Consider the following 13,752-nt stretch of genomic DNA (forward strand, 5'->3'; position numbering starts at 1 on the left):
CTCTGGGCGTATGGTACCGCCTCGAATGTGGCCACCATCTTGCCTAGTAACCTCATACTTAGGCGAATAGTCGGTTCCTTCTTGTTTAGAACCAGTAGGATTAATTCCTTGATGGCTTTGACCTTCCTCAGAGGTAGGAACACTCTTTGTTGTTCTGTGTCTAATCTCATGCCGAGATATTCCAACTGCCTTGTGGGCAGGAAAGCTGACTTTTCTCGATTTAGGACCCAGCCGAACCTCTCGAGGTATTGGACCGTGAGGGCCACTGCTCGCTCCAAGCCGGGAGACGAGTGATCTATGACTAGGAGGTCGTCCAGGTATGCTAGGACCGTGACCCCTTGGATCCTTAGCTTGGCTAGGATTGGAGCTAGGACCTTCGTGAACACCCGGGGGGCCGTAGCCAACCCGAAGGGAAGCGCCACAAATTGAAAATGACGCGAAGCCACCATGAAGCGTAGATATCTTTGATGTGGCTGATAAATTGGAACATGAAGGTAGGCATCCTTTATGTCTATGGACGCCATGAAGTCGTCCTTTTGGAGTGTGGCAGCTGCTGACCGCACGGATTCCATCCGAAATGAGCGGACTTTTAGGTATGCATTTACCATCTTTAGGTCCAAAATTGGCCTGACATCTCCATTGGACTTTGGGATGATGAATAGGTTGGAGTAGAAACCCAGCCCCTGTTCCAGGACTGGTACCTCTACTATTACTTCCTGGGAAAGTAGATGATTTAATGCCGATCTTAATGCGGCTCCCTTCTCCGGATCGTTTGGAATCCTCGACTCCTGGAAATGAGGAGGAGGAAACTTTAGGAAATCTAATTTGTAGCCCGTGGCCACGGAAGACCGTACCCACTCGTCGGGAATGCTGGCTTCCCAAATCTCTGAAAAGAGTCGCAGCCTTCCCCCCACCTTCGTGGGTGGGGGCGCCCCTTCATAAGGTCGGCTTGGGGGCTGGTTTTGCTGGTTTGCGAAACCACTGCTTTCTGCCTCTAGCAGCCTGTCCTTGTGACTTGCTGTTGAAGCCACAGTTTGCTTTCGCAGGAGGCCGTCGATACTGTTTGGCATTAGAGGGCCCCTGCCCAGGGGAATACTGTCGTTTAAACGCAGGCCCCTGAAACTTCTTCTTAGTTGGCAAGAGAGTACTCTTGCCATTTGAAATGGTCTGAATGTATTTATCTAGGTCTTCTCCGAAGAGTCGTCCTCCATGGAAGGGGAACCCTACCAGGAGCTTCTTGCAAGGGGGCTCAGCCTCCCAGCTTTTTAACCATAAGAGTCTTCTCATATGGATAAGGGATAACGATAAACGTGACGCTTGCTGGATAGAATCCTTAATTGCGTCTACCGTAAAACATATGGCCTTAGGGACATCCGAAAATTCTTCTGCCTGCTGGGCAGGAATAAGTTTAAGCATCTGCTTAAATTGATCCGATAATGCTTGAGCAACCCCAATCGCAGCCACAGCTGGCTGTACTACTGCCCCTGCAGTAGTGAAGGAGTTCTTAAGTAGTGCTTCCAAGCGTTTATCAACTGGATCCTTGAACACCTGTATGTTTTCTACAGGGCATGTTAACGATTTGTTAACACATGAGATGGCTGCGTCCACTGCAGGAGTAGCCCATCTTTTGGAAAATTTATCTTCCATAGGATATAGGGCAGAGAATCTTTTAGGTGGTAAGAAGATTTTATCTGGCTTGTTCCAATCTTGGAACAAAACTCCCTCTAATAGAGGGTGGATCGGAAACACTGCATTGCTTTGAGGCGCCCTCAGTGAGCCCAAAGCTGAAACAGTCGATACCTGGAGGTCTGGTACTGGCAAGTGAAATGCATTATGGACCAAGTCCGTTAAGGCTTGAATCCACCAGCTCTCCCCCTGGGAGACTGCTCCAGACACCTCTATCTCCGGATCTTCGATCCCTGAACCTACTTGGTCCTTGTCCAAGAGGTCGTCCAATTCCCCTGAGGAAAGGACCTCCTCTTCTGAGGGTCCGCGCTCGGGCGACAGAGATCTACTCCGTTTACTGCCCCGTATAGCTGTGGCTATCATTTTTCCCATTCTTTTCTCCATCTCTCTTAAAGAGGTGAGTAATACCTCGTCCGTGACCATCCTAGGGTTGGACTGACCCGCGCCAGCTCCAGCCCCAGATCCCGATGGCCCCAAGGCTCCCTGTGGGGAAAGCAGCGGCATAGCTTTGTCCGAGACCTCAGACTCTCTGGGGGAATCCCCACCTCTTGTACCCTCTGACCCGGATGCCATGGTACAATACCGAGGTACACCTGCTAGCTTATTGGTACTTGGAACTATAAATAGTTAATTGCCCAAACACTTGTTTGGGGGATAAAAAATGCTTCCTCTCCCCTAGATGACTTTTTTTTTTTTTTTTAAATCTTTTTTTTTTTTTTTTTTCGTTTTTGCTTCAAATCCAGGAAAGAAAAAACATTCTGTCCCCCTGAGTAGTATTGCAAGAAAAAACTATGAGATGGAAAAGAAACAGCCTATTCCTAGGCTTGGAAACAGTCTTCTGAAGACTGCAATATCCTTTCTGGCCACTGTGTGTCCTCGGCGCCCCGTGCTGCCGCTCTGGTCTTTCCTCCCCAGCTCCAATGTATTGAATGAGCTGTTTGGAACGAACAAGGAAGAGCCGCCCCTTCCTTAAGCCACTGACCCGCCCTTCCCCCCCAGCTAAACAGCGCCAATTGCGCCTATAATACGTGAACGCGCGCCGCGCGCGCGCCCGCCGACAGGGGGGGGGGGGGGTTGGGAGGAAGGGACCTCTCTGCTCCAGCAAACTGCAGCCTGGAACCACAAGGAGGTCAGCGTTCTGCCTGCTTTGCAGGCTCTGAGGAGGAAGACTGAATGGAGCATCGCCTGGAGGCTTGCAGGTAAGCACAGCTCTCTGACACACACATATACTTATATCACACAGGCCCCACTCAATGCTTTTCCAACACTACAAGGGAGGTCACTTCTTATGGGGAATAATACACATAGAGCCATCCTATCATTAAGATATGTGACTAGTTTGCCAGATGCAGCGCATAACTTAGGCATGTCCCCTGTGACCCCCCAGAAAAAAACTGCTACGAACCAAGTTCCGCAAGTTTTCCCCTCACTTACCTGCTCCATGCCGCAGGACTTTGCCAAGCAAGAGGCCCAATCTTCCCCCATCTCCGTGGGGATGTCTAGACCTTCAGGCCCTGGGTTCCTATGAAGGATCCACTGTCCTGGGCCCATATAGCACTCTGGCAACAGAAAACATTAGGCACCCAAAGGTTTCTAAGTTCTGGGCCCAGGGTCCAGCTCTCTAAAAAGAAAAGCATTATGGGCTATACCCCAAGGGTTTGGGGTCCGGTTACTGACCACTTTAGCGCTGAGGCCTTTGGACAGAACCGGTTAGCTCACCTAATCCCAAGGATGCGGAGGCAAGCTAAACCATGACCAACACCTAAGACACTGGCGTAAAAACTGAGGTACTCCTCCTATGGGAGGGGGTTATATAGGGAGGGGCATTTCCTGTTTGAGATTGCCAGTGTCCATCACCTGAAGGTACTCCATATAACCCATATAGTAATGAATGCCGCTCTGTGTCCCGTGATGTAACGATAAAGAAAAGTTTTTATTTCCATTTGCTACTTTTGAACATCTGTGCAGAGGAAATGTGAAAAAGAGAGAGAGAGAAAGAGAATGGGATTTTTTTTTATCCTGGGGGTGTAGGGAAAGAAAAAGCAAAGGGTGGCCCAGTAACCTATGTTGGCTCCCGCTGATTGTTTGTTTGCCATGTAAGGTTCAGTGGTCAGTAAGAATGAGCTCAGGTTTGTTTGCAAGTAGAACATGCAGAGCCCGCCAGGAAGTCTGCACTGCACAGCGCTAAATCGCAGGCAGTGAGACATTTTCCCGCAGCGCGGCTGCAGAGATCGAGGAATGTCTCACTGCCTGTGATTAGTGCTGTGCAGTGCCGACTTCCTGGCGGGCTCTGTGCGTGCTAGTTGCGAACATGCCTGAGCTCATCCTTAGTGGTCAGCCAAGGTTTAACCACTTCAGCTACGGAAGATTTTAACTCTCCATGACCTGGGCATTTTTTTGCAATTCAGCACTGTGTTTCTTTAACTGGTAATTGCATGGTCATGCAACACTGTACCCAAATGAATAATAAATAACTAATAAAAATAAAATAAAAACACACAATAAAATTATAAAAGAAAAAGCAAAATTCTTCATAAATTTAGACAAATGTATTCGGCTAAAGGTCTACATGTAAATTAAAGCATCTACAAACGATGGTGTGTGTGTATATATATATATATATATATATATATATATATATGTACATACACACACACACACACACACACACACAGTATGATGTTCTTGTTATGAAATGCTGTATTAGTTCTATGCCAGATGTACTGTACTGTGTGCCCCCATGTTGTAAAGCGCTATGCAAACGGTATAAATCTTGAATAATAATGATAACTATAAGTCGTTGATCACAGCCATTACTAGTATAAAAAAAAAACAAGAAGAATTCCTATATATATATATATATATATATATATATATATATATATATATATATATATATATATATATATATATATATATATATATATATATATATATATATATATACATATATATATATATATACACACACACACACACACAGTACAGACCAAAAGTTTGGACACACCTTCTCATTCAAAGAGTATTCTTTATTTTCATGACTATGAAAATTGTAGATTCACACTGAAGGCATCAAAACTATGAATTAACACATGTGGAATTATACATAACAAAAAAGTGTGAAACAACTGAAAATATATTTCATATTCTAGGTTCTTCAAAGTAGCCACCTTTTGCTTTGATTACTGCTTGGCACACTCTTGGCATTCTCTTGATGAGCTTCAAGAGGTAGTCACCTGGCGCAGCACCCCATCACTCTCCTTCTTGGTCAAATAGCCCTTACACAGCCTGGAGGTGTGTTTGGGGTCATTGTCCTGTTGAAAAATAAATGATGGTCCAACTAAACGCAAACCGGATGGAATAGCATGCCGCTGCAAGATGCTGTGGTAGCCATGCTGGTTCAGTATGCCTTCAATTTTTAATAAATCCCCAAAAGTCACCAGCAAAGCACCCCCACACCATCACACCTCCTCCTCCATGCTTCACGGTGGGAACCAGGCATGTAGAGTCCATCCGTTCACCTTTTCTGCGTCGCACAAAGACACGGGGGTTGGAACCAAAGATCTCAAGTTTGGACTCATCAGACCAAAGCACAGATTTCCACTGGTCTAATGTCCATTCCTTGTGTTCTTTAGCGCAAACAAGTCTCTTCTGCTTGTTGCCTTTCTTTAGCAGTGGTTTCCTAGCAGATATTCTACCATGAAGGCCTGATTCACACAGTCTCCTCTTAACAGTTCTAGAGATGTGTCTGCTGCAAAAGGTGGAAGAACCTAGAATATGAAACATATTTTCAGTTGTTTCACACTTTTTTGTTATGTATAATTCCACATGTGTTAATTCATAGTTTTGAAGCCTTCAGTGTGAATCTACAATTTTCATAGTCATGAAAATAAAGAAAACTCTGAATGAGAAGGTGTGTCCAAACTTTTGGGCTGTACTGTATATATATATATATATATATATATATATATATATATATATATATATATATATATATGTGTGGAATTCTTCTTGTTTTTTTTTTATACTAGTAATGGCTGTGATCAGCGATTTATAGTTATTATTATTCAAGATTTATACCGCCAACAGTTTGCATAGCGCTTTACAACATGGGGGCACACAGTACAGTACATCTGGCATAGAACGAATACAGCATTTCATAACAAGAACATCAAATTAACAGTCAGACATGGAGGTGGTAGCGTGATGGTTCTGGGGCTGCTTTGCAGCTTTAGGACCTGGACGACTTGCCATAATTGATGGAACCATGAATGTTGAGCTATGACTAAGCACTGACGCCAGTGCGAAACGTTGGCCATACTGATTTTTGTGGGCTTGCAGTGACTGTATGCACAGTTGAAAATAAAGACATCTCTTTTAAAGAAAATTTTGGAGTGCGGCTGTCCAGCTTTTGTTCTTTTGTTTTTTTGCTATGAATGTTGAGCTCTACCAGAAAATCCTATGGGCCAGTTCACACCAGACGCAGTTCTGTCCATTTTTTCTGCACAAAAAATGCATGCACAGTGTTTTCCATGTATTCCAATGGCTCTAGTTGGCTCTAGTTCACACCATGCAAGTCAGTTTCCGGTGCAGAAACCGACTTGCATGGTGTGAACTAGAGCCAACTATAGCTATTGGAATACATGGAAAACACTGTGCATGCATTTTGTGCAGAAAAAAAGCACACAGAACTGAACGGAACTGCGTCTGGTGTGAACTGGTCCTAAAGGAGAATGTCCGGCCATCAGTTTGTGACCTCAAGCTCAAGTGCACTTGTGATATGCAGCAGGACAAAACACACAACACAAAAGCAATTTCAATGCCAAATGGTTCAAATAAAGCAAAATTTAGGTTTTGGAGTGACCCAGTCAAAGCCCAGACTTAAATCCAATTGACATGCTGTATCACAACCTTACACAGGCCGTTTATGCTGGAAAATGTGGCTGAATTAAAACAATTGTGCAAAGAAGAGTGGGCAAAAACTTCTCCACAGCTTGATTGCAGCTGTTGCTGCCAAGGGGAAACAACCAGTTATTAGGTTTAGGGGCAAATCCTTTTTTCTGCACAGCCAAACTCGATTCCTTAGAATTTATTGTCTTGATGTAAAGATGAGTTAAGGCGTTTTTCTTATTCGTATCCTTCCAGTAACACACTTCCTGTCCTATGGTGACAACATTTACTCATTATTCTGCATCTTTGAAGGACCAGTGTTGTCACCCTGGTCTGCTCTCCTCATTTGGACTACAAAGTCCTCTCCTTCTGCTCATCTCCATTACATTAGGAAGTTACAAAGACACTGGATTTTTATCGGAATCAACAGGTATATTTTTGACTTAGAACATGTACCGAATGAAAACAGCGTATCCTGAGGATGATTATTAAAAAAGAAAATTCTAATATTGTGGTGATGGATGCTTTTTTTAAGCCTATAATATTCATTCATATTAGTATCCCTTTATAGATAACTAGAAGGCTGAGCCATCATTTGAATATTCCAAAATGGGAGTAATACGTTTCCTGAACTAAGCACATTCAGTATGAAACTAAAACAATCTGTCTCTTCAGATATTCTTTCATGAATACTTCCCTGCCTTGGTGAGTTTCTGCCAAGTACCTGTGTTGTCACCACGAATGTTGATTACATCAATGTAACTCTATACAGGGGGTTGGAACTTCTGCTGTGCTCACACACTTTGGATTTAATAAGTCTTGAGAATATTCAGTTTCTGTTAGGGTGGACATTCTGTTCATGGAAGTCCCAGTCACCACATAATATTTATTGACCAATCATAAAAGTTTTGTTAAAATTGCCACACTGGCCTCTGAGGGAAAAACAAATTTGTGTGTATACGGTTGTCTGGGTGGACCCCTTATAATAAACCATGTAACATCAACAGCTGCAGACCCAAGCCCTCTCACAAGATGGCAATTTGGAGGTTTTACTTGATGGTATCCAGGAACCTTTGGCTGATGGAATTACAGCAACGAGAACCACAGAGGGCTGTGTCCGGAAGTCCCAGGTAGTCACCTGTGGAGACATGGCATACACGGTCTGGGGGCTGGAGATGATATTACAAGGCCGCGCCAGACATCCGAGCTGCTAGAGTCGGAGAATCCAAACAGGGCCGATCCTGACATGCGAGCTTCGGGAGTTGAAGATGACGTCACAAGGCAGCGCCATGAGCGCCGAGTCCCTTGACACTCATCATAACAACGAAATATGAAAGCTAAAAAAAAAAAAATCAGTGGCTCCCCCCCCCCCCCCCGGCCTTGCCCAATCTTGACACCACCTTGTGATGTCTTTCTCAACTCAGAAAAGCTCAGATGTCAGGGCTCTGCCCTGTTTGGACTCTCCGGCTCTTACAGCTCAGATGCCCAGCACGTCATCTCCACAGGTGACTACCAAGGAATTGTTGAAACAGCCCTCATCAGTTCCCCTCGCTCATTGCTATATTTAAATTTTGCCATGGGAAGATTCAACCTCACATCTTGTTGCAATGAAAGTTCAGATTTTATTTTTCCTCTCACTTCCAATCTCATGAAAATGGTCGCCAGGACCAATGAAGGGATGATTTTTTTTAAATTTAAATTTTCATTCTTTATTTAAATTTTTATTATTTTTGATTTTAATTTTTATTAATTTTGAAAGGGGGACATGGACAGCAATAAAAACTTGACAGAAGATCTAACCATTCCCCACTCTATCAAAACAAAATTGCATTAAACCACAGCAGTACGACTCTAAAGAACTATAATTTGGGAATCTGTATAGAAGGTAAATTATTGTAAACAAATGGGGACATATCCAAAGCCTTGGAACTGTCTGGTGGCAACAGTAGAAAGTCTAAGGCCACAAATCTTACATTTATTGCTGACCAGTGGGAGATCACATCACATTTATGCCCCTTCTTTATATGTTAGCCTAGATCTAAAATATGGTATCTGCATATAATACAGAATTGGCAACAGGTCACTTAGGCAATGAGCACTACAATGTCGAAGAACAGGATGAATCTTAATGTTTTTCATGTACCCATAAGTACCCTTAAAAAAAAACGACAACTGTGCAGTGGTAAGGGAATGTAAGGCCTCGTACACACGACCGAACATGTTTGCTGAAACTGGTCCGCGGACCAGTTTCTTCGGACATGTTCGGTCGTCTGTACGGCCGACCGGACAGGTTTCCAGCGGACAAATGTTTCTTGGCATGCTAAGAAACATGTCCGCTGGAAGCCTGTCTGTCGGACATGTTCGGTCGTCTGTATGACTCACCGGACATGTCCGCTCGGCCGAAAGCCCTCACATGTGTCGAAGTGATTCGACGCATGCGTGGAAGCATTGACCTTCCAGGGTCGCGCACGTCGCCAAGTCATTGGCGCGGCCACATCACCGCGTATCCTGTCCGCGGGGAATTTGGTCTGATGGTGTGTACAGCCATCAGACCAAATGATCCCATCGGACAGGTCCCGTTGTGTGTACGAGGCCTTAGGCCCCATACACACGAGAGGATTTATCCACGGATACGGTCCAGCGGACCGTATCCGCGGATAAATCCTCTCGAGGATTTCAGCAGATTTCTATGCGATGGCGTGTACACACCATCGCATTGAAATCCGCGCCGAAATCCTCTGGCGATGACGTGTCGCGCCGTCGCCGCGATTATGACGCGGCGACGGGCGCGACGCTGTCATATAAGGAATTCCACGCATGCGTCAAATCATTACGACGCGTGCGGGGAATCCCTTTGGACGGATGGATCCGGTGAGTCTGTACAGACGAGCGGATCCATCCGTGGGATCCGATTCCAGCAGATAGATATGCTGTGCATGTCGACAAATATTTATCTGCTGGAATTCGGAAATATCCGCCGGAGTGTACACACCATAGAATCTATCCGCAGAAACCCATTAGATGGGATTTATCTGCGGATAGATTCTATCGTGTGTACGGGGCCTTAGAGGTACATCAAGGAACTAGTGCATGCTTACAATGGAGCAGGAGAAGCAAAGGGGCAATTTGGCAGGTACAGTTGTGCTCATAAGTTTACATACCCTGGCAGAATTTATGATTTCATTTTTCAGAGAATATGAATAACACAAAAAAAACTTTTCTTTTACTCATAGTTTGTGTTTTCCTGAAGCCATATATTATCAATCAACTGTGTTTACACTTTTTAAATCATAATGGCAACAGAAACCTAATGACCCTGATCAAAAGTTTACATACCCCAGTTCATAATACCGTGCATTGCCCCCTTTAACATCAATGACAGCTTGAAGTCTTTTGCAGTATTTGTGGATGAGGCTCTTTATCTTCTCAGATGGTAAAGCTGTCCATTCCTCTTGTCAAAAAGCCACCAGTTCCTGTAAATTGCATGAACTGCACATTCGGGATCTCCCCAGAGTGGCTCAATGATATTGAGGTCAGGAGACTGAGATGGCCACTCCAGAAACATCACTTTATTCTGCTGTAGCCAATGACAGGTCAACTTGGCCTTGTGTTTTGGATCATTGACATTTTGGAATGTCAAAATACGTCCCATGCGCAGCTTCCTATCCCTAGACTCAGAATCCAAAAATGTCAGTGCATCACTGGATGAAAGATGCAAGGGTCTGTCAGGAGTCCAGAAACTCATTGACACACACTAATTACAAGCAAGCAGATCACAGGTGAGGATGGTTACTTTTATTAGCCATTCAAACCCCTTTGCGTCAACTTGTGTGCATGTTATTGGGCCAAAATAACCATGTAAACTTTTGTTTTGATCAGGGCAATTTGGGTAGTTTCTGTTGCCATTATGATTTAAAAAGAGTAAAACACAGTTGATTGATAATAAATGGCTTCAGCCAAACACGAACCATGAGTGAAAGAAAAGTTTGTGTTATCATTTATATTCTCTGAATAATGGCCAAGAAGTCATAAATTCTGCCAGGGTATGTAAACTTATAAGCACAACTGTATTTCCCGAAGATCCTTTTGCTTTAAACAACAACTCTAACAACCCCTAAATAGAGCAGGACATTATGAACAATAGTTAATGGATAGTTCAATGTAAAAAAAAGAAAACAGAATGTTGCTTACAGAGCAGTGTCGATTGTTAACATGTTCTTTGACATGAGACATACGAAAAACATATATTTCAAGCCTTTTCTGATGCCAAAATGGTTAAAGCTGGAACATTCTGCTCTACAGGAAAAATCTTGCAAAAATCCAACTTGTTAAAATAACTAGGCACATTGATTATCAAAACAGGCATCTCCTACCTGCTGAGTTTTCATTTCATCATTCAGTATCAATGCGCTGGCAAAACCTGCTGGAACACCGCCTTTCAAAATCCCACGTTCTTTCAAGAAAGATACATGGCCAAGCAGATGGTTTCTCAATAATGGAGAGATAGTCCTGGAAATAAAAATAGACAAACTAAGAAGATCCCTATCTTATGTATATCTGTATATTAGCCGTGTAAATTAAAAATTAAATGCTTGTTTTAATTTTTTTTTTTTGCGTTACACGTTACACGTATGCTGCTATTCTACTACCCTATCTTTTTTTTCAAGGTCATTTGGTTTTATACTTCCAGCAGTAAATAACCCATGAACACATTTCACTCTAATCCAAGCAAGAAAACAAGTGAAACATTTTGAAATTCCGATTGAGAAAAATCTGACTTTTGCAAGAAATCAAAGTTCAGCATTAGCTGCAATGAGTATTTATTTTGCTATGACACAGATTTAAATTGAGAACAACCCCTTTGATTCTAAAGAATCATGTGAAATCTAGCTCCGACTTGGTTTGTACCAACTATGTCTTAATTTCCTTTTTTAATAAAAAAAAATCTCTAGGCCCCGTACAGACGACCAAACATGTCTGCTGAAACTGGTCTGCGGGCCAGTTTCAGCAGACATGTTCGGTCGTGTGTAGGCCCGAGCGTGCAGGATTCCAGCAAACATTTGCCCGCCGTGCCTTTTCCCAGCGGACAAATATTCCTGGACTTGTTTTAAAACAGTCCGCTGGAATCCTGCCCGCTCGGACATGTTCGGTCATCTGTACAGACCTACCATACATGTCCGAGCGCCCGCCATCCCTCGCATGCGTGGAATGACTTCGACGCATGCGTGGAAGCATTTAACTGGCAGGCCCGCCCACGTCGCCGCGACATCGACGCGGCGACACCGCGGACACGCCCTGCGTATTGTTTACGTGCGGATTTCTGTACGATGGTTAGTACAGCCATCGTACAGAAAGCCCCGGGCAGAAATGGACGGTGAAAACGGTCCGGCGGACCGGTTTCATCGTACATGTTTGCTGGTGTGTACACGGCCTATACTTACCTGCTCTGTGCAATGGAATTGCACTGAGCTGCCCCAAATCTCCTCTTCTCGGGGCCCCCTCAAGTGCTAATGGCTCCTCCTCTCTGTTCAGTGCCCCCATGGGAAGACACTTTCCATGGGGGCATTCATCCATGCTTGATAGCTCACAAGCTCTGCTGCTGCATCCACTGACGCCGATTGAAAGCCCTAGGGGTCAATGGGGTCCGGAGCCCCAGCAAAGCCAGTGAGACATGGACGTGAGGAGAGAGAAGAGCTGCAGCCGTGCACAGTCTGGATAAAATGAGGCCTTTTCCCAGGATCGCGGTGAGCAGAATTTTTTTAGGTGAGGCCGCGGCTTCGGCCTAGTCCACGGCCTTTTCCCAGGTTCGCAGAAAATTCTGCTCACCGCGATCCACGGCTTTGGCCTAGTTCGTGGAGTCCGGCCTTGCGGCCTTTTCCCAGGATCGCGGCGAGCTGTGGGAATGATTTTTTTTTTTTTAAATTGCAGATTTTTTTGGGGGCCAAAATCGCCCAGCTCTACTACTGATCTGCTTAATTCTTGCTCTATAGTATTAACAGGATGTCTGAGCCAAGAGTTTCAGGTGGGTTGGAAGATTCACTTGGTCATGGCCGTGCAGAGGAGCAGGTAATTCTTAGCAGTCTTCAAGGGTACAGTGCTACATCTAAAAGTGCAGAAACCTTTTGAAGACCCCTTGTATAAAAGATGGGGTTGCATCAATTAAATAGATACCAAACATGTAAAGTCTTAAAATTGTGCATGCCCATGGAATCAAGAAAAACTATTCTACACAAAACTCTCCATAGGTGATGCTCCAAAAATCCTTTGCAGGTTATCAATTCAGAGTTAACCATGAACTATGGCCCTAGAATTATTGTTCTACCTCTGACATTCACAACGATACCTCACAAGTGTGACACAATTTAGGTTTCTGTTGCGGTTTATATAAATGTGCTTGCCCTACACTTAATATAGGGTGTGTACGGGGGCGAGTTACATTTTTTTTCCTCTTTTTATATATTGTTTTTTACTTTATTGCCATCACAAGAGGGCTAACAAGTTCCCTATGTGATAGCATGGGCAAGTGTAAAGTGTTCTTTATGGGGTCATTAAGGGTCCATTAGACCCCCAATATCTCCCCTACCCTCCTATGCAGCTTTTCCAGCACAGATCCTGTTGGAATAGCTACATCTTTGGTTAAACTAGCTGAGGAATCACAGCTGTGACCCCAGAAGTAACATAATCTTCTAGGATCATTAGTTGCATTAGGGATTCTTCCTTCTTACTTGGCGGAAACAGATACCCATAGTTCCAGGTTCCCTAGTGGTATGGGCAAACCCAGGAACCACAGTGAGCAACCTTGAGAGCCCCATAACAGTGAGCCCCAAAGCTTTTTTGCCCATACTTCGAATGTGGGTCACAGAAGTGCACTTACTTGTGCTCTCTTGTGACCCAGAATCAGTGGATATTGGGCTAAGGTGCTGGGTTTCTCCCAGGTGCCTTGCAGGCAGTCTTTTTAGTTTGGCTGGAGTTACACTTTGGGGTTGATTTACTAAAACTGGAGAGTGCGAAATCTGGTGCAGCTGTGCATGGTAGCCAATCAGCTTCTAACTTCAGCTTGTTCAATTAAAGAGGTGGTTCCCCCTAAAACACATTTCTAAGAATAGATTCTCAAGACCCGTTACACTGCGGGTAGGCTGGCTTTTTTTTTTTTTTTTCGTACATACCGAGATCTCG

The 13,752-nt window shown here is 44.1% G+C and overlaps 1 protein-coding gene across 2 annotated transcripts in view; it reads right to left on the minus strand.

Moving 5' to 3' along the window:
* The window catches only part of KIZ (kizuna centrosomal protein), a 247,657-nt gene that overhangs the window by 147,704 nt on the left and 86,201 nt on the right, over nt 1–13,752 (minus strand). For both annotated transcript variants that reach the window (XM_040351175.1, XM_040351176.1), the window contains exon 8: nt 10,950–11,085. In XM_040351175.1, coding sequence (XP_040207109.1) covers nt 10,950–11,085 — 136 coding nt within the window. The remainder of the gene's footprint in view (nt 1–10,949; nt 11,086–13,752) is intronic.

Source organism: Rana temporaria, chromosome 4 (genome assembly GCF_905171775.1).
Source record: "Rana temporaria chromosome 4, aRanTem1.1, whole genome shotgun sequence".
NCBI lineage: Eukaryota > Metazoa > Chordata > Amphibia > Anura > Ranidae > Rana > Rana temporaria.